A 21,808-nucleotide genomic window follows, 5' to 3' on the forward strand; every position below is an offset into this window, starting at 1 on the left:
AATTACAGAACAGCAGAACATAATCTATCTCACGAAATTTGCTAAAACAAATTCTTTCGCATTAATTTTGAATTTTATTTAACTAAAATTTATTCAGTATTTCGAGTTCTGGATAATCAAATTATCGGTATCATTCTAAAGCTGCAAAATGTAATTAAGAAGCTCAGCTTCGTTTTTAATGATTCATTTTACCACGCCACTGGGGGAAAAAAAAATATCTGAGTTTTCAGATTTTCAATTACGTCCAAAGGGCGTTTTTTTAATGTTTTGTGTGTTACCTTTTTTTATTAAACATCATGTTCTTTGCACTTAAACCATAAAATTCAATTCAATAGCAATGCCGCAGCATATCTTTAGAATTTCCGATACACAGTTCCGCGCGCTGGAGACAAAAAGGTTTTTCCCACCCGTAGAGTGTTGCCATTGCTCCCTTTTAAATCGCTGAGTTTGCTACTCAAAAATTCGTTAAAGTTTTTCAAAATATAAAATCGATAATAAATCAAATTCCAAATTTCAAATTTGGTCTTCCACATGCCCATATTCGTAGGAGGATTACGTCATTCAAAATTCGATGGCTCTAAATACCGTTGTTTTATCACAATGCGAGAAATATACATACATTTATGCAGATTTTTCATTATTTAAAGGAAAATCTGAAAGCTTTCATATTTCATATTGCGCGCAAAAGGATTTTTTTAACGTTTTGTGTGGTACCTTTATTTATTAAATATAATGTTCTTCGCACTTAAAATTCAATTCCACAGCAATATCACAAAATATTTAAAAAGCGCAAAATTTAAGAATTTTCAATACACAGTTTCGGGCGCTGGAGATACATTTCTTTTTTCGTACAGTGTTCCCGTTGTACGCTTTTAAATCGATGAGTTTGTTAATTAAAAAATCGTTAAAGTTTTGCAAAATTGGGAATAGCTAATAAAACAAATTCCAAATTCGGAATTTCATGTGCTCATGTTTGGTTGGAGTACTACGTTATTCAAAATTGGATGGCTCTAGGTACTGTTGTTTTTTGAAAATGCGAGAAACATTCATGCATTCATGCAAAATCTTCATTATTTAGTTTCTTTAAATATAATGCATGGCAATAATATTTTGTAGCAACAGTTTGAAAAGTGAATCAACGCAGAAAGTGATAGCCCTTTGGGTCTAACGTCCCTTTGGGCTAAAAAATAAATAAATAAATAAATAAATAAATGTTAAATTAGCAAGTTAAAAGTCAGAAATAGCAACATTTAACCGATAAGAAAGTCAGAACTCTTTACGACCTCGCTCGAAAAATGCAATTTTGAATAAAATGGTAATTTTGCTTCTTTATTAAATTATTCTTATAACAGGGCTTGCATGAATGGATTATATTCTACTACAAGAAATTTTTTCATACCAATAAATTGCCAGAGTTAGGGACAGAAAGTACAGTAAACCCTTTCTAAGATGACCACAGGTTCATAAGATTTTGGGCTTTTGCGAATTAGAGAAATAGCTCTCAGCACCGATGTCCAAGTTCTCAGAAATACTGATCATCATAGGAAGATAATCACCAGAAGAAAGTTCACTGTTCACATTCGGAAGTGCATTATTCTATAAATGAAAGTACATTAAGCCGATTCGATTGCGTGTATGGCCGTATCTATTTATATATAGGAAAAATTTTAATATAAAATAAATATAGTGTAAAATATATGTTACCGTTAAAGCGTATAATTAAGTTATTTCCCCGAATAAGCAAGTATTTGGCGGGGGGGGGGTGAAACTAGCCAAGCCGGTTTAGCTAATTATTTTAAAATAACTGTATTAATTAGTATAGAATATAATATTCTATAAACTAACTAATGATAAATGCCGCCCAGACGGTGTAGTGGTTAGGGGAGCCAACTGCGATACCTAACGGCTTGGGTTCGAATCCAGGGGAATGCATAGTTCTAATTGTCCGTCCCTTCATATGAGGCAAAGGTGGCCCACCTATTAGGTGACTGCATAATAAAGTGACAACTGCTTCTGGTGAAATCGAAGTCGGCTGAGGGGCCATCATTCATATTAAAAAAAAAAAAAAAAACTTAATAACAAACAAAAATCTCAAAGGTTTCAGGTTTTAAACTACGTCCAAAGAGGGCGTTTTTTTTTTAACGTTTTGTGGGCTACCTTTTTTTATTAAATATGTTCTTTGCACTTAAACGATAAAATTCATTTAAATAGCAATGTCGCAAAAGAATTTTAAAAAAGCATATCTTTAGAAGAATTTCCGATACACAGTTCCGCGCGCCGGAGATAATTTTTTTTTTCGTATAGTGTTGCCATTCCTCGCTTTTAAATCGTTGAGTTTGTTAATCAAAAATTCGTTAGAGTTTTACAAAATATGAAATAGATAATAAAACAAATTTCAAATTTGGGCTTCCAGATTCCATATTCGCAGGAGGATTACGTCATTCAAAATTCGATGGCTCTATGTACTATTTTTTTTATCACAATGCGAGAAATATGCATATATTTATGCAGATTTTTCATTATTTAATTTCTTCGAATATAATGCAGGACGCAGGACTCTAACATTTGGTAGCAACAGTTTGAAAAGTGATTCGCCGTTTATAGTGATTCAACGCAAAATCGCAAAACGAAAAGAATAGTCCTCCAGGATCAAAGTCTCTTTGGACTTTAAAATAATAATAATAATAATAATAATAATAATAATAAACACCTAATGATAAACCGTTAAAGTGGAAAAAAAAATGACACTATAAAATATCTGTCGTTTTATAAATTAACTGATGATAAACCGTTAGTGTTTAGAAAATTATATTTCATATTACGGATAGATTAAATAATAACGGAATGCATGATATAATATTATTGATAGATTCGTTAAACCGTAATAAAAAATAACAGACTATACTACGCCAATAGTTCTGTTTAGCAGCTTTCGTGTGCCGTCTTTACTGACAATTCGTCATTTATCAACACTTTAATGTGAACAAGCTGTTAGCTTCCAGTTAGGGATGGATGAAATTTAGTTTAAAGACCGGCAATCATTATTTAACAGAGGAGAAACATTTGCTCCCCGTGAATTCTTTCCTTCCGGGTGAGGTGGGTCGGTTTCTTTAAGGAAACGGGTGAAGCAAACCACGGGGGAGAACATACAGTTTTCCCGCAGGCAAGTTGGAAAAACCTGCTATCGAAATGACCTTGCTCAGCTGCAGCCAGCTCAACGTCTTGCCCTTAAAACCTCCCTCAAGAGAGCCCGCTATAACCCTGCCCGTTTAGCAGGTTTCCCTATCTCCAATCGGCGACATTATTTGGCGAGATTTTAGAGTTCCTTTTTTTCCGTTCCTTATTTTCCGAGTGACATTTTTTCCGTTCCTTATTTTCCGGGGATATTCTTTCCGTTTCCCTTTTTTCCGGGTGACATTTTTTCCGCACACCATTTCAACATACGTAAAAGTATGATAACAAAAAAATAACCAGTACGGCGATAAATAGCCAATTACAATAACCCTTCATTCGTCAATAGCACTCGTGTGTCGAGAGTATTTGCCCTGAGGCCGGTAAATATCCGGGTAAGCCTCCTTCGTCGGGTCTCAGATATCAGACAGATTCATGTTTATGTTGTCTGTTTCCTTTTAATAAGGGTGATGTAACACCGTTTGCAGTAAAGGATGTGTAATTTTTGAAGTACACAAGTAAAACAAAGTGAATATTTAAATTGTTGATAAAGGTATATTCAACGTAACTTGTTGGCTCTAGTGTAGAATTGGGTGCCCCTTCGATTAGCGTCAATTTTTTTTTTTTTTTTTTTTTATTTTCGCGATGAAACCTCACTTTGGGTTACCATGATAGTTTTAACTTTATTGTAATTTTTTACCAAGTTGGTTAATAGTCTTTGTTTATAGCAAATATACATAACCCTTATTAGCTCGTGTATATTTTTTAAACATTAAATTTATGATAAAGTATTTGGTTTAGATGGATCAAGATGCTCATGTTATGTGACAAAAGATAATAAACTTAATTCTGTAAAATAATTATTAATTCAGTCATTGATTCATACGTTATTGAATATTTAGCGTATTTTTATTTATAAATTATCTCTTTTGTCAGCGAAGACGCATTTCGATTTCGCTTGAAATTTATTTTGAGTTAATAACAGACTGATAAATATTTCATTTAAAGCCAGGAAGAATCTCGTGTAAATTCTACAGTTTCAATGAAATTGTGCAATAATTTAATTCCACTGAATTAATGAATTTTCATGAACAGCTGTAGATATATTCTTTATGATTTCATTTCTTTCCATGTGGTGCTCTGGTTATAGATATATATATATATTTATATTTGGGAATATACAAAGTGTTACCAAAAGTACTAGGACCATTGCCATAAGCTCAGAGCTAAAATATTGGGAAGATGCTCAGTAGTAACCAGAGCAGACCGAAGCTGCTTGGCGTAGATTAAACTTGTGTCCAAAATTTGGATAAAGTGCAGAATTGCCCACTTATATAGCATGTATTGATGTGTACATGGAGTATAGTCAAGGGAGTGCACAATGTTAAGTTTGTGCAATTCTCTGACGTATATTTAAGTGAAAATAGGTCAGTGTGTGCATGGATACCGAGTTTGTGCAGTTCTTTGACTTATTTTCAAGTTGGCGATTTTGCGAAATGCATGAAGCAGTAGGCGATTCTGCACTTTTTCCCTATTTTGTATAAGAAGGATTTTTTTGTGAATCACAACCATATAAAATTTAAATGTGTCTTGAATCCAAAATAGCAATATGTTTTGCATTTAGAATAATTCTACAAGTATTTGCCATTCCATTAATTGACTGGTGATTGAGGCTTTCTCATCCCAATGTAAGACTTCAGTTATACCTTCTTTATTACATTAATCAGAAAATTTCACTTTCTCATAATGATATCCAAAAAGGTTTCATATTCATGACTTTCATCAGCATTATGAAATTTGGTAGCTGGCTATATCTAATGCCAAGCTGTTTTTGAAACATCTCCAGATTTGTTCTTTTATAATCTTGCAATGTCCTGCATTTCAGATTTTGGTTAGAGTAGACTGAGAGGTACCCCTTGTATTATCGCGAAGTTGTTGTTTCATTTATGGTAACCTGAATAGTTAAATGTTTCGTAAATATACTTTTACCTAGAATTGGGTGCTTCTTTGACTTTTTAAGTGAAAATATATCGTTGTATACATGGACAAAGTCAAGGGAGTGCACGATGCCAAGTTTGTGCAATTCTCTGATGTCTTTTGAAGTGAAAATAGGTCGACATGTACATGGATAAAGTCAAGGGAGTGCATAATGCCTAGTTTGTGAAATTCTGTAATATTTTTTTTTTTTTTTTAACTGAAAATAGGAGTTTGTATAGTTTTTTTTTAAGATAGGATTATGTGATTTTTTTTTAAGTTATAATCATCGCTACACAAAGCCAAAATAACAACTCAAAGAATTGCACAACTTGGTATTCATGGACCGCGAAAAATTGTCAATTTTCACCAAGGGGACTTCACTTATTGTTTAGGTCAGAAAAATGCTGCTGCAGGACCAAAAATGTATTTATGGCTAATGTCAGTACAGTGTGAATCCATATATTTTCATTAGCCATAGCCTGAAGATATTTTAAAGTGACATACTGGATTCTCAGTTTGGAGAAAAATCACTTTTATGGCACACCAGGCTTTTTATTGAGTATTAGTTCTCCATTTCTAGACTTTGTAAGAGAAGAAAAGAAAGAATTTTTCTTGCTGGTTGTCTGGAGGTTCAGATATTGGATCATTCTGGATTTCAGACTTTGTGCTGTACAACATTAATAGGAATTTTTACTGCATTTATCATATTCTTCAAAACTGGTTCTTATTTGTTCTTGTCAGAGAAAACACATTCATTAAATCAAGATCTGTTTCCCCCTTTTTTATTTGCAGAGCTGGGAGAGTTTTACTACTGTGATATCTGTAAATTTTTTTAATGTTGGCAGCAACTTCTTTAAGTAGTTTAGTTTTTCACTTTTCTTTTCCTGAAATTTTGCAGTTTGTGAATGAATTATAAGTTTCCTAAAGATTTGTGTTTCCCTTTTGAAAATTCTGGAGAATTTTAAGTAAAACATTTAGTTTTAAAAGGGCTTTTTATAATAAGAAAATATTAAAAAAAATTTAAAATTCAAGTAAAATATAAACAGGTTGTTTTATAGATTTTTTTAAAATTCTACCTAAAAATTCTGTAACCTAAACACATTATGCACAGCTAAGGAGCAGAAAATTCCTGAAAGCAGCAGTTATTTACATTAATACATCATTACTATAAAATGAGATGAATTTATTTATTACTTTTGTGTTCAAACACAGAATCATTTAACAAATACCACTTATATGGTACTGTTGAGTAGGCCTGTGTCACCAGGAACTTTATCCCACTATTACAGTCACCTCAGATACCCCGATTAGGGGAAACCTCACATGGCTAACCTCATATGTGGTTACTGGTATGTGAAATGAATGTGTATAATAAAATTTCAGGTTCTGACCTGAAAAATATTGTGCGAAGGGAAGAACTATGTAGTGTAAGTATAATAGATGGAACCTTAATTGATGAAGTCACCAAGGTAGGAGCCGATGAATCCAGGAGAGAAAGGGTGTGATATAATGAATGGTTGGTGTCAGTGACATAGGTGGGTCCCATGTACCGACTGCTGCTAGTGGTGCTGAAAATAGGGAGGAAAGGAAAATTCAGATAATTATTAAAATGAGAGATAAAAGAAATTAAATATCATATGTAAAAATATTTGTTCTATAGGGACGTAAGTTAAAATCTTCCTCTAGGAGCTCATATTTGATGTTATCAACATAATTAACTGTGTCATTAGTGGTTGCCTTATTAAAGAAGTTGTTCTTGAGTCGCCCGATAAATGTTTTAATATCCTCAATTTTTAAGTCTTGTAATTTGTAATGCAAGTCAGAATTTCATATGAAGCATGGGGCCCCCATAATTTTTCTAAGGAAATTGTTCTGGAAGGTTTGTAGTATGATGAAACCAGTGTTTGAAGCAGTGCACCAGGCCGGGGAAGCATAAGTGAGAACTAGACAAAGAATATGGTGTATATTCGCCTTTTTCTTGTGAGATCATGTGTAGATGTCGACAGAAGGATGTTATGTAGTTTCCTTGACATTCCGTTCCCTTTTCGTATGGCACCAGAGACATGCGGATTCCATGTGAGGGTGGTATTAATTCCCATACCTAAATATGTTGATTTGGTGACTAGCGACACCTTTTCATTAAATAGTGTCAAATCGACATCTACATTTTTTTCTGCGATGGTGACCAATGAGCAATAATTGAGATTTTGAAGCATTAATACAAGTTCTCCATTTTCTGCACCAATGCTGGATATCATTCATCCTGGCTACAAACTGCGCATGTGTCGCATTGACGCATGCGCGTAAAACCTTTTCGGCTGTGAATATGCGTGTGTGCATGCCCAAAATACGTTTACGCATGCGCATTTAATGTATAACGGATGGTATAAGCTAAGCTAAAATTATCTAATTCAGTTAATGTTGCAGATTGCATTGTTCCTTAACCTTCGAATTGGATCCGGCTTATTATTTTTTGGAGACTGTTAGACCAATTTTATAAAAGTAAGCTTGAACTTTCGATTATGTCAAATAGAATTTCCGATATATATTTACTAATATGTAAAGGATCTACAAAGCGAAAGTATGTTTCGATGTCCATTAAACAAAAAGTGGAATTGCTGCAAAAAATGGATAAAGGCATATCCTTTGTTTATCTAACCATTCCAAAATCTGTTTATCAATTTCACGCTGCTCTGCGGCGGGGGGACGCCGCAGCGCGCATTGAATTGGAAGTTGATCTGTCAGCACTATCCTTATCTTCAGGGCAGATGTTTTTATTTTATTTGGCTTATAATTCCTTATAAACGTAGTATTTCATCTCGATGTACTCCGTCTTTGATATGATTTAAATCAAATTCCTCGTCATTATAATTTGCTTCCGATAGCGAAGAAAGTAAAGTAAACAAATAAATATTAAGCTTTTTTTTGTAAATTTTGATATCCTTTAGATCATAATTGTTCTTTATTTCATAAATTACGGTTTCATATTTTTAATTTTATAATTTCTACATGCCATCTTACCGGATTTAAATTGATGATCTATAATCCGGAAAAATCGATAATCCAGAATCGCCGAGGTCCTGACGAGTCCGGATTAATGACTTTTGACTATTAGATAAAGTAAAAGCCCTAAATTTGAGTCTTGTGGAACTTTCGCTGATATTTTTCTGCGTGGGGAGTAATGATTTCCTAGTCTGATGCTGAAGGTTCATTTGTAAACAAAAGAGTTTGTGAGAAGGACCAATTCCCGGGCAATGTCGAGATTGATGAATTTATAAATAAGACCATTATGCCAGATGCGGTCAAAAGCTTTGGCCACATCCAGCATAGGAACGCAGTAGTTTGATGCTTGTGTATGGCAGAACTAATAAATTCTATTATTGTCACAAGTTGCATGGTAATGGATAGACCTCTGCGGAATCCATACTGCTGATTGGGTATCAGAGTATCAGATCTAATCATTTGTAAACAATCCTTTCAAATATTTTTCAAAAAAAAAAAAATATTTGAAAAGATTTAACAAAAGGAATTAATAGACTGCTCATGTACACTGAAGAGTTATCTAGAAAACCATGAGTAATTTTAAAACAAATACTATTATTATTTAGTTTTTGTTTTTGAATCAAATCAATCGAAACTACAAACACACTCTTGACTTTGGTTTTTATCTTTGTAATTTTATAATTTATCTTTTTTAAGATATTAAAAATGGTTTCTTTTATCGACAGATGTGAATGTGTTCAAAACTAGCCTTAGAAATGGACAAGAAAGTGTCTCATAGTAAGCATTAATAATTATTTGGTTTTACTTGAATTTTTGTATGTTTGATTGTAAGTTTGTATTACTTGTATTATCATTTTTAAAAGATTTGTTAAAAGATTTAAAAGATATGAAATCATGTATATCTTATTATGATGTGAATTATTTATGCCACTTACTCTGAGAAGATAAATACCTGCATACATTTTTTTAGATAGGTACCTACATGGACATAGCCAGGATTGGAACTGGGGGTGTGCAAACGATCTTAGTCCGAGAAAACAAAACTATGTGACACGAATTTGTCAGTGGTAAAGTAGATAAAATTGCTCAGCACCAATAATTCGATTTGAAAGCTTATTTATTGGTTGGCTGCATGAGTGTTTTTGTGGTTCCCTTCCTCGTATATTATAAATTGAATATAAGCCAATTTACCTCAGAAAATTCTCCTTTAAGACAGCTTTCCTTCAGGATAGCACTCGCATGCTTTACTACAGTCGAACAAATCAGCAAATAAATAATGGAACTGGAATACATGAGTTTAAACAGATCATTGAAATATGGCAGATAGGAATAAAAAGACTTCTAAACATTTTTTACTAGGTCTTTAATTTATATTACAACAATTTTTCTGTTATCTGAACTAAATCATTCTAAAACTTCTATTTCTATTCTTGTTTCATGGACAAGCTTTCGATGCACACTTGACATGCACAGACATTTAAGCAATTCTCTGTCACTGTAAAGTGCAACCAAGTTTTTACTTTGCACAGGGTACTAAATGAGTGCTCAATAGTACACATAGTACATGGTTAAGACAAAGATAAGAAGAGCTCGTTTCGTTTCTGGGAAAAAAATTGTCACTTCTTTTACCAAATCTTGCATAGTTAATTCCTTCATGTTGTCGATCTGTAGTTTCTTCATTTTCCATAAATTATACCACAGTTCTCTCTCAATGTCAGAATTTTTCAGATTATAAAAGTTACAAAAAGCACTCAGCTTTTTTGGTAAATTCTTCCACTGACATCTTTAGCATAGTCACAGGATGTAAGAACAACAAAGAAAATGGTAAATTATTGCTGGAAAATCTTTCTTCCAGTGGTAGTATTAAGGAATCCAGATAAGGGATAATAAGAGACCTTTTCCAGAATTCATTAGTTGTAGATGCTGGACAATTTCAGCATTTTACAATTCTTGGTGCTTGCAATTAACTGCCAATGCTCTCAGCCATAGCTTTTGCGAAAGACAAAATTTTCTAGTGTCAAACATCTGTTGCTCTATAGTATTCTTTTACAAGCATTAAAATTCTGTTTATGTCGTCTACACATTGTAGCATATTTAAAATTTTGGACTGTAAAATATTAGCCACAGGTTCTAGCAGAGCCAAATATTTTGCAATTAGTAATATGCACACGATAAATTCAGATTTTGTCACAGCAGAGTGTAATTCGAAAGAAGTTTTTCTGGTAGATGCATTACCTTCGTTTGATAACTTTTCCAGGCCCTGTACTATGTTTATAAAATGCTCTTTAAATATACTAATACTTCTGCATTTCTGAGACCAGCGTGTGTCACATATTTACTATAGATCTTCTTCGTAGAACAGATTCCCGAAAAAAGTTTATTACATTCTTTACAGTAGCAGTAGTATTTCTGATTTCTGATATGCAGTTCAAATCGTTGACAACTAAATTTAGTTTGGGAACTACTCTTATGTACGCCCACGCTCGGCGACAAATATTTTTTGCGAGAACCTCCACGGTGCCATATTACTGCCTAAACTTTTTGTCTGCATTTTGAACTTTAAGCCTAAAATGTCTCCAAAAACACTGTTTTCGCAGGTGCAAAAACCACGTTTTGAGCACACAAATTAAGCTAAAAATCTAAAACAAAAACAAAAAATTTAGATAGCAAAAACGTAAAGTTTCTAACCAAAAATATTTGAAAAGAATCCATGTACACAGAGATCTGTTTTAACTTAAAAATTACAGAATTGCACAATCTATGCAGCGAAGGAATCTACAAACTACGCACACCTCGCTTAAATAAATTAACAACAATAAATTTCAAACAATACCATGTACACAGCATTCTGTTTAAACTTTAAAAAACATCTACGAATTGCACAATCTAGGCATTGTACACAAATCAACAAAATAAACTAAAATAAACTACAAGCAATTCAAAAAACAATGATAAAAACAAAATTCATACTAAGAAAATAATGAACGTAACATTCTACAAAATAAGAACAACAATTAAATAAAATGCACTTACCAGGAATGAATGCTTCTTCGAACAGCAGAAATATCAATTTCAAACATCAGCAAAACAATTTCACCACAAATTTGTTGAAAGGATCTTCTCCTGTTTCAGAACAGCGATGGAAAAACATATTGATACTATCTTTTGCAAATAAATGTTCAAAACCTTCTCCTAAATCCTTGTAGAATTTCCAGCCACCTGAAAAAATAGTTTTACCGAGCACGTGACTAAAATTTTGCCAACACATCTTTCATTGCATCACAAACCATTTCAAACTACCCACCACATGAACCAACCAGCAACTAAAACCACTACAGTAAAATCCAAGTGTCCACGTAAAAAGGGTTGCCATAGAAACCAACATCGCCTCAAAAAACATCACAGAACACGCAGTCGCACCGAAAACCAGCGCAGAACACATATCGCCACATTTGGTGACCTGAGGCATATATAAGAGTAGTACCTTAGTTTGTCATTGGCACAATGGAAAAACAAGGCTTTTTTATACATCTGTTGCAAGATCTTCTTCACACCACTAATATTCCCTGAAATGGTTGAACATCCATCGTAACCCTGTCCAACACATTTATTTGGATCAAAACCTTACCTTTTCTGAAAACTGTCTAATTCATTTAGTTCAATAAAACATAGGAATTATTTCCAGACAGCCATCCTTTCTTCATCAAAAAATCTAATACCAATTTACAATTGCTCCTTCCCAGATATATCGCTTGTTTCTCCTGCCATTATGCTGTAAACAGAAGCTTTTCTTCCATATCGTACTATAGTGTCTTTCACCACCAATTCACACAAATTGATCAATTCATTTTGGATTTGAGATGATATATATAAGTAGCATTTTACTACCTTTTTCGAAATGTCTTTGCAAACTTTTATCTCCTGGTTTGATTCTTAGACGAATCAGGTCCTGATAATTCCCTTCCTGTTTCATCTTATCCCTTAAGGGCCATCCATTACCACTGGAAAAGAATGGGGTTTATCTGAGCTAACAAACATGACATAGCCGACCCATCTTCAAAACCAGTTTTTTCCCCATAGGGCAACAAGTTGAAAAATCTGAACTGCAGGCACAGCGGAACTAGTCAACACATGGAACTGACTTCGTTAGCTCAGATAAACTCCAGTGGGAACGGCCCTTTAGATGGAGGTAATATGTTCCACAAAATGTGATTGGGGAAATTATTGATGCTATTACGTTTCGATTTCTTCCACTACTTTTTTGTGCCCAGAAACTTGTCTAACATTTACAGGTTCATTTTCTAGAAAATTCTTGGAAGCAATACTGATGCTTTGTGCCACTGATTTGAAAAGTGATTTTTACAAGCTTAGTGCATGGCATGATAACGTATGAATGGCTTAATAATGAAGGACCTCAAAACACCTTTCACTGATGCAGAAGTAGGAGGGAAAAGAACACAGTATAAGCATAATACTCCTTTTAACACTTTTTGAGTATGCGAGCCAAGGAGCATTAAGTCTTTAGGCCACTCATGTCTAAACTTTCTTCTGGAATGGATAGCATCTGCTGCAAAATCATAATTTTCATCATGTGTCCAACAACATTTTAATATTACCATCTTTAGATGTGTGGCCGTTGATGACGAACACCCTACCCATCTTCCTAAATCACGGTTGCAACATTCCTTGATGGTGTTACTACTACGTGATGTAGATGGAAGCATGGCTGTATCTAAAGTGGTAGGAGAAGCACATGTTTTCATTAATTCTCCAGTTTCGCTTTCACTAATATCTTCTATTCTCTTCGTCTTCGCTGCTGAAATATAATACCAAAATTAATTACCTGTGTGGAAATCAAGGTCAAAAATCATATCATGGTGCTTAGGCTTTTACAGGGTTAGAGTTGACAAGTATTCATATCAAATTAAGTTAATACAGCTAAAAGCATTCACAAGTTATCATATAATATCCATGCCCATACATACAGTCACTATCAATCCCAAATTTATACATGTGAAATGTAGCCTTAAAGCTTCTGTTTATGTTTAAAAAATTTTGCATAAATTCAAATTGGTATTTCTTCATTATATTATAAGGGACACGCGCAAACGCTTATCTAAAATTGAATTTGAATTATATTTCCTCCATTTAAAAATTGCTAATTCAACTGGAAAATTTTCCTCATTTGAACATACATCCTGGTCTAGAACTGATACCGTTTGTCAACGGCATAAAAATGTTCTTATTTCTAAATTCCTTAAGCTCACACACCAGTCGGATAGTCCCACCTATCTAGCTAATCTTCCCACTGTAAACGTTAACCCCATTGTTAATATCTCCAATAGGAATCTTTCGGAGGATCAGTTAAAAGTATTAAAATATAATTTCAACTTTTCAAAGACATCTAAACCTTCAATTCCTCAAATCATCGCCCCTATAGAGAAAGCCTTTAAATTCTAAAAAATTTCGGAAATGCAGAAGGATACAATCCGCCACCTAATTACTCATAACGTTAATTTTATCAAATCTTTGGGTTCGAATCTTAGCAAAAAGGAAAATGAGATCTTACGATCTTACGTGAAATTCATTCTGATACTGATATCATTATCTCTAAAGCTGATAAGGGCGGACAGATCGTTGTTATGGACAAACACACATATATTACTGGAGTCTCTTAAACTGATAAACGAAGGCCCATACTGCTCGATCCCTAACGATCCTTCAACTTCGGACCTCACGAAAGTTAAAAGTGCTATCAAATCTTCTCATATTCTGCCAACTCAGTTGAAGAAATCACTTATTCCACCTATTACTAATTGCACTAGGCTTTATGCTCTTCCAAAAGTCCACAAAACCAGTATTCCTTTTCAACCAATTGTTTCCAACATAGGTACTGCTTCATATCCTTTGGCCAAATATTTAGTTTCCAGATTTTCTCCCCTACTTGCTAACAATATTCACACTGTAAAAAATTCTGTTGAAGTCATTGATAAACTTAAAAATATTTCTCCACTTTGTTCCATTATAGTTTCATTTGATGTCAAATCACTGTTTACTAATGTTCCGGTCGAAGGAGCACTAAATTGTCTTGAAACTAGGCTTCGGGAATTTCACTTCACACATACTGAAATTAATGAGTTGGTTTCGCTTACTAAAGTCTCTCTGAGTCAAACCCACTTTGTTTTCCAAAATGCATATTTTCGTCAAGTTGAAGAATTGGCTATGGGTAATCCTCTCAGTCCGGTACTTGCTGACATTTATATGCACTATTTTGAGATGAAATTATTTGATAAACTATCTTTTCGTCTTTGGATTCGGTATGTTGACGACACTTTCACACTTTTTGATGGTTATAAAGAGAATTTATCCGAGATTCTATCTATGATGAATTCCATTGATCCAGCCATCCAATTCACTCTTGAAATTGAATCCAACAATTCTCTCCCCTTCCTTGATATTCTTATAAACCGCAATGAAACTGATTTTAGCACTACTGTGTACCGTAAACCCTTTGCAGTTTGTTTACCACCTCATGCCAAGTCATGCTACCCTGTTAAGGAAAAAATGGCTTCTTTTTACTATTATGTATTCCACGCTTAAAGTTTGTTCCTCTGAATCTTTGCTTACCAATGAACTTAATTATTTGAGAGCAGTTGCGATTGACCGTGGAATTTCTCCCGTGATTATTGATAAAGCCATTAAAAAATTTTCAGATTCCCATCAAAGAAGACATTCCACTCTTAGAAATAATATTAATGACCTTGTCGTGCTTCCATTTTATCCTTCTGTTAGCTATAAAATTGCACGGATTCTCCAGAAATTCAATTTTCAAGTCAGTTTCTCCCCTATTAATAAAATTCACCTTTCGATTCTAAAAGATTGTGTTTCTGTCTTGAATTCTTGGGGAATTTATAGCATATCGTGTCAGTGTGGTTTAAGATATATTGGCCAAACAAAAAGAGCATTGAAGTTTCATATCAAGGAACATGAATCTTATGTCAGAAAAGGCGAAATTAACAAGTCGTCAATAGCATATCATAGTTGTACATTTAACCATAATTTTTACTTTGGGTCTGCAAAAATTATCCAAAAGGCTTCTTCCATAGGTGAATTGGATTTTCTTGAGGCTTTTCAGATTTAGCATGTTTAGTTAATGATTTGAAGTCCAATCCAGTCCTTCCTAATGCCTTTAAAATTCTACTATCTTAATTCAGTTATTTTTTCCAATAGATGGCGTTACCTCTTCGTGTTTGGTACTACCAGAGGGTATAAAAATCCGTTCAGTGGTTGCTTTCCATTATTCGAAGTTCAGATTTGGAGCGTAAGGTGCAGTTGCCCCTCACTCCCTATTTTTAACTTCGCTAATTTTTCTTCTCCTTTGTGTTACATGTTTGATCAGATAGCCTGGCTCAGTAAAAGTAGGCGGCCAGTGTAACTCTGATTAAAAAATCCGGTTATAACCATATGCAGTGCTGATAAGTACCACATGTTTCTGAGACTCCTTCCCCTTTATTTTCTTCTTTCTCCTGATGAGGAGGGACCTTTAGCTGCCCTCGAAATCGATTGAGTGTTTCAATATACTTACGCTAAATACAAGGTTGTTTTTACGATTTTGATGCAGTCACTTATTTAATTAATAACATTCACAAAAGAATTTTTTTATTACTGCCACCTTACTAAAATTTAGATCTAAATAAAATTTTACAAGAAGGACCTATATAAGGTATCTTCCCATTTAAGCGAATGCTACTTAGTCAACTTTCAATCAAAATGTTTCAAAAGCATTGTTATGCTTTCTGAAATTAATACCTTTTTCATTATAATGCTGTTACAAATGTAAATTAATTCTATCTATGAATAAAATAGATAGCTTGCCTCCATCTAAAGAATTAGAAGTGCCAAATGCCCATGATACATGCATTTAAACTCTCTCAATGGTTATTTATATTCAAATGACAGAAGAAGATCACTATGATATTTAGAAAATTTAAGGAAATGCAAGTGAATTTTCCTATTTTAAGGTAAATTAATTTTAAATACAGAAATCAAAATTTTACATAAATTGGTGATTTAATTTTTTATACAATGGAATCATGAATCCCTCACTTCATGAACATTTCAGCTTATGAACAAATTATCTAAGCATAAATTCCTATAGAATATCACCTTAGTTTGGAACATTTTTTCATCCTCCCCATCATGAAAGTAATTAAAATTCCTTAAAAATTGAACATAAAAGTTTTACGAGCAAAATTCATTATATGTATTTTTTAATATCCAGGTATAAAATATTAAACAAAATGACTAATATATTATGTAAAATTTGATTATGAAAGAACTTGATTAAAACTTTTTATGCACTTTGGCCAAATTGAATTCAAAAATTAGAATTTAGCTGAAAAGTCTCCTGTTTTTAAAAGTAGGGAAATTAGATTTTTTTTCCCGTAGAAAGTGTCAAAACTACTATGATTTCTGAGAGGGAATGAAAACTAGTTTTACGGGAGATGATATCATTTGTGCATTTGGCCATCCTTGTCTCTTTTCTTTTATTAATGGACAATACCAAAATGAAAATCTTATAATAACAGATTAGGGTATATATAGTACTTCGGCGAATTTAAAGTTGTTTTTTGAATGGCCAGACACTTTCAACTTAAAGCATTCTTTGGGAAGAATTTTTATTATTTACACTGAATAAAAAATAATAAAAATAAAAATTAGTAAATGTAATTAATATACACAAGCACACACACATCAATACATATACACAAGCATATGATAATAAGCAGAATGTCTTTATATAAAACATTAGTCTGGTTATGAATTTAGTATGAGAGAGTTAATGGTCGATATCGGATATATTTTTCTAATGAAGAGGAAATCGTGGATCTTTCCCTTAAACAAGTATGCACTTTTAAATTAACCTAAGTGGCAGATGAAGTTAAATTTTAAACTTAAAACTATTTGTTTTTCAACGAAAGCAGGAACTACAAGAACTTTTCAGCTTGAAAATTAGCAACTGTATATCTATTTTTAAATTTTTCTTACCATAGGAAGTTATTATTGACTAATATCATTGGCTGGCTATTAATGATGTTAGATTATATAGGATAAGAAGAATTTATCACCTCCTAAAATATTATTATAATTTTATGATATATTTCCTTTGAGTAAAAGAAATGTGTTAAATTTTAGCAGGAATAAAATAAAGTTAAAAAAAAGCAAATTTAAAAGGGAGAGTTTTCAAATGAAAGATTAAGATTAAAGTGATTAAAATTAAATTTTTTCCTTAACCACTTGCACTAAAAAGAAGTGCCAGGCACGTCAAGATGCTTTTGTCTCAAACCGTGCACAAAATAACATTGTGCACACTTCACCTAACAATGAGATTGTTTATTTCTTGAATTCCAGCTCTGGATTGTACTCGCAGACGCGGAGCGGCGTAAATGAGACACTTTACCGCTTGTTATATTGTAGCGCACGGCACCACAACCGTGAAGTTTAGCCGTAGTGCAAGTGGTTAAACAGACACATCCACAAACTAATTTTAAAGTATATCACAAAAATGTAAAGGCAGATAGAGAAGATTGAAATAAGCAGATTTTGTAATGGAAAGTATGTACAGAAATGGCATGTTGAAGCAGTACAAGGCGCTGTTGAACGGTAGGTAAAAACATTCATGTTGCATAAATCGTAAATCTCAGTGCGAATTTTGAATGAGTGATTTATTTCGATTATAGATAATTTTTATAGTTAATATTATAGCTAATATTGCATATAGAAGAACAGATAGTTAATCACTAACTTCAAAACTCTTTTTTTTTTTTTTTTTTTTTTTTAACAATTATGTTCTAATTTCATATTTTAGTTATTTTGAGGTGGATTTTAAGTTGATATTCAATCCGTTGTAATACTTCTTTGGCGAAATGAAGCAACTCCAATGATGGAACACAGCAATAACTTTTATTTAACACTCAAAAAAAAAAAAAAAATGGCGACATACAAACATGAAGAGAAAACATATTCTAACATTTAAAAATAAATTACATTCTTCGTGCGAGAGTCGCACGAGGCACTCGAGTCTGGTTTCAAATATTGCCATTCACAAATACCTTAATATTCATCTATTTAAATTATTTAAACTACAAGATTTTAATATTATTTAAAGCTGTTACAACCTCTCCCCCAACGGAGAGACTTTTACCGAAGGGAAAAGTTCTGTAAATTTCGAAAGTTTATAAGCTCGGCTTGCTCAATTGCTTAAAGAGAAAAGATAACTTCTCTCATAAGTTTTAAAATTTTCAGGCCGAAAATTTTAAATTTTAAACAAATATTTTTACACCACATTTAAATAGGAAGAAAATGGAACAGTGTTCAAATTAGTCTTTTTTTTTTTTTTTTTTTTTCTTGACGGCGCCTAGATCTCTTCCATGGTGGACCATTTCCTCGGCTATAATTCACAGCAAAGCCTTTCCTCAGTTCATCTGTGCCTTTCAGATAATATTCATTTGTCATTTGCTTTCGACAATTGTTTTCTTCGTCTATTAGTAGCGGCTTTGATATTAAATCAAAAGCTGAAAGATGACGATAACGCTGCATTGCAAAATGATTCTCAATATTAATTTCTTTATCGTTTTTCAAATTTTCGTGAACATCTTCCACGTTTAATTCTGGTGATTTAACTTCTTGGATGATTTTAGACAGTTCCTTATCAGCAAGCTGAAGTTGTGCAATTTCTTCTGAGTCAATGTTTACCAGTTTCATGAGAGTTTCATCTTCCGAATTTAGCTCTGGTAAATTATCTTCTTCTTCAAAAACATCTCTGGATGCTTTATTTTCTTCCTTCGTCGGTTCCAAGATCTTCTCTTCGGCTATTTCTCTTTTCTTTTGAGCTCTAGTAGAGACAGCATTAAAATGGTATCACTAAGTTTACGTTCAAGTGATAAACTAATAAAATAAGGCAGTTCAGTGTTAACAGGAAGTAATAACCTGATATCACTAATATTACGTTCAGTGATGAACTAATAAAATAAGGCAATTCAATATTAACAGGAAGTAATAACCTGGTATCACTAATATTATGTTCAGTGATGAACTAATAAAATAAGACAATTCAATATCAACAGGAAGTTACGTTCAGTGATGAACTAATAAAATAAGGCAATTCAATATCAACAGGAAGTAATAACCTGGTATCACTAATATTGCGTTCAGTGATGAACTAATAAAATAAAGCAATTCAATATTAACAAGAAGTAATAATCTGGTATCACTAATATTATGTTCAGTGATGAACTAATGAAATAAAAATACGCACGATTATTCGATCTCGTCGGTGCCTCCAAAATAATTAAGACTGTAATACTTCTTTGGCGAAATGAAGCAACTCCAATGATGGAACACAGCAATAACTTTTATTTAACACTAAAAAAAAAATGGCGACATACAAACATGAAGAGAAAACATATTCTAACATTTAAAAATAAATTACATTCTTCGTGCGAGAGTCGCACGAGGCACTCGAGTCTGGTTTCAAATATTGTCATTCACAAATACCTTAATATTCATCTATTTAAATTATTTAAACTACAAAATTTTAATATTATTTAAAGCTGTTACACCATCTTATAGCTTAAATAGGTGTTTCCTAATTTGTATGTAAACTTTTCTTTGGTGATAATAATGAGGAAAAAATTATTCAAAACATCTATCTGTCTTTCCCAAAAAATAAAATGAATTGTACACTTGTTGTAACTCCCCTTGCCCCCTCCACATGGAGGGAAAACAGTCTTTAATTTTTGTTACATGTAACTTTGGCATTCACTACAGACTGCAAAAAGAGTCATGTGCATGCATTAAATTCAATAAACATCTTAGCAATTCTCAATTATTTTTACGGAGCATACTAATTTCATTGGGATGCCTTTGGTTACATAAATGGTCTAATTATATACCAAAAGTTCTGCGACTATTCTCTTATTTAAGCTCAGTTTTTATTTAAAGTCACCACAGCCTATAAAACAGGCATGAATTTTTAGATTATTAAATAATAAATCGAAAAATGTCCTAACTGCTGCATGGGCCCTATGTCTTAGGAGGATGCAAATCTTGCTGCAACTCCTCATAACTCTTTCTTTGTTTCTGTATGAAAAGAGGGCTTGAAGAACAATAGCTGACATTTGTTCTGAATGACATTAAGCAATACCTAAGATGTCTTATGCGTTACTCCAACTCTGGTTACAGATAGAAATAAGATGCAAAAATTTTCGTATATCCATCTTTCTTGTATTTATAGCCTCAAAAAGTCAATATATCCGCTAGCTAGTATGAATCACAAAAGTTTAAAATAAGAACAAAGAACACCAAATAAATTTTCCCTCAGCAGAAAATAACTGACTATGCAGGGACAAAATCATTAAGTACAAATGTTGGAAGGGTCAATGATTTGCATGGCTCATATGACCCTTTTTTTAAACTCTGATTGGTTGCCGTAAAGCTTTGAACCCCATGTGCAAATTTCGACTCGTAAGTGGTTCCCTCCTCCCAGCTCTGAAGCATGTAGATAGGATGTAGTTTATTCTTACCTCCATGCTCTGAAGCATTTGTGAGGTCATTTTGAGGGGAGGGGACCTAAAAAAACAGAGAAAACTTTTCGCTAACTTATTGGTTAAAATTAAAAAAAAAAAAAAAAAAAAAAAAAAAAAAAAAAAAAGAGCAGCATTCATTTAGTGAGATGCAAGTGCACCTCCTTGCACCCCCTTGGCTACACTTATGGGTACCTAATAGTGGGTTGATCCCTCTCAAGCTCTGGAGTAGTAGCTCTCTGAGTAGGGAATCATCCATAAAAATTTTGTGGTATAAATAATAACAGTATTTTATTGAGTAGTGCTGGATTCATGGCTAATAGGTTCAGATCCCTTTTATCCACAGATGCTCTAAAAAATCATGTATGGGGGTCATGGGAGTCAGATAAAGGAATATTTCTCATTCCTCCTCCTGGTAATCAAAAACTGGAAACTGGATGCATTATATATTATGTATTGAAATATCTCTTCATAACCTGGATGTGTCTGTTTCAAGTGTGGAGGTATGCAAATAATCTGCAAGATTGGTCTGTGTGACTCATGCTTATCCACAGTTGGTTAAATGGAATAGATAGCTTACTGCAAACCATATGAATGCTGAATATATTACAGCATTCATATGGTTTGCAGAGCTTCTCTGGCATGAAAGTTGTTTTGGAGAAACAAAGGTTCCATGGCTTTATGCAAGGTATTTCATATTCTTTGGATCATAACCAGTCACTGAATATCATAACAACATATACATAATGGATCCAAGAGAATCATTGCATTTAAACTGCTGTAAAAAATTAGGATAATGCAGAAATTTATTAGATGGAATAATTTATGTCAAAGATTTAATGTCTTTTCTTTCCCTAAATTTTAAATATTTCTTTCGAATTTTGATAAAAAGACGGGAGCATTGACTGCTTCAATTATGCTGTATAAATAGGCATACTTTATCTGCATAAGGAAGGGCAAATCCATATTTATATTTCAATATAACATAGAACTAAGAATTTTTTTTTATTTCTAGTAAAGTGCAAATTAATGTTGAACTTTCTCTGGGGGGGAATGTAACTTCTTCCATAAAT

The 21,808-nt window shown here is 33.0% G+C and overlaps 1 protein-coding gene across 7 annotated transcripts in view; it reads left to right on the forward strand.

The window, feature by feature from the left end:
- Sbp2 (SECIS-binding protein 2) overlaps nucleotides 1–21,808 on the forward strand; it is a 99,536-nt gene that overhangs the window by 28,874 nt on the left and 48,854 nt on the right. For 2 of the 7 annotated variants that reach the window (XM_085813996.1, XM_085813999.1), the window contains exon 2: nucleotides 8,877–8,928. In XM_085813996.1, coding sequence (XP_085670122.1) covers nucleotides 8,883–8,928 — 46 coding nt within the window. In that variant the 5' untranslated portion in view covers nucleotides 8,877–8,882. Of the gene's footprint in view, nucleotides 1–3,507; nucleotides 3,725–8,876; nucleotides 8,929–9,121; nucleotides 9,219–21,808 lie in introns of those variants that run through there. The other 5 variants (XM_085814001.1, XM_085814000.1, XM_085813998.1 and 2 more) reach the window with 5 other exon arrangements.

The sequence above is a fragment of the Stegodyphus dumicola genome, chromosome 3 (assembly GCF_044657685.1).
Source record: "Stegodyphus dumicola isolate Sdum_Otavi_A_Nest chromosome 3, ASM4465768v1".
NCBI classification, from domain to species: Eukaryota; Metazoa; Arthropoda; class Arachnida; order Araneae; family Eresidae; genus Stegodyphus; species Stegodyphus dumicola.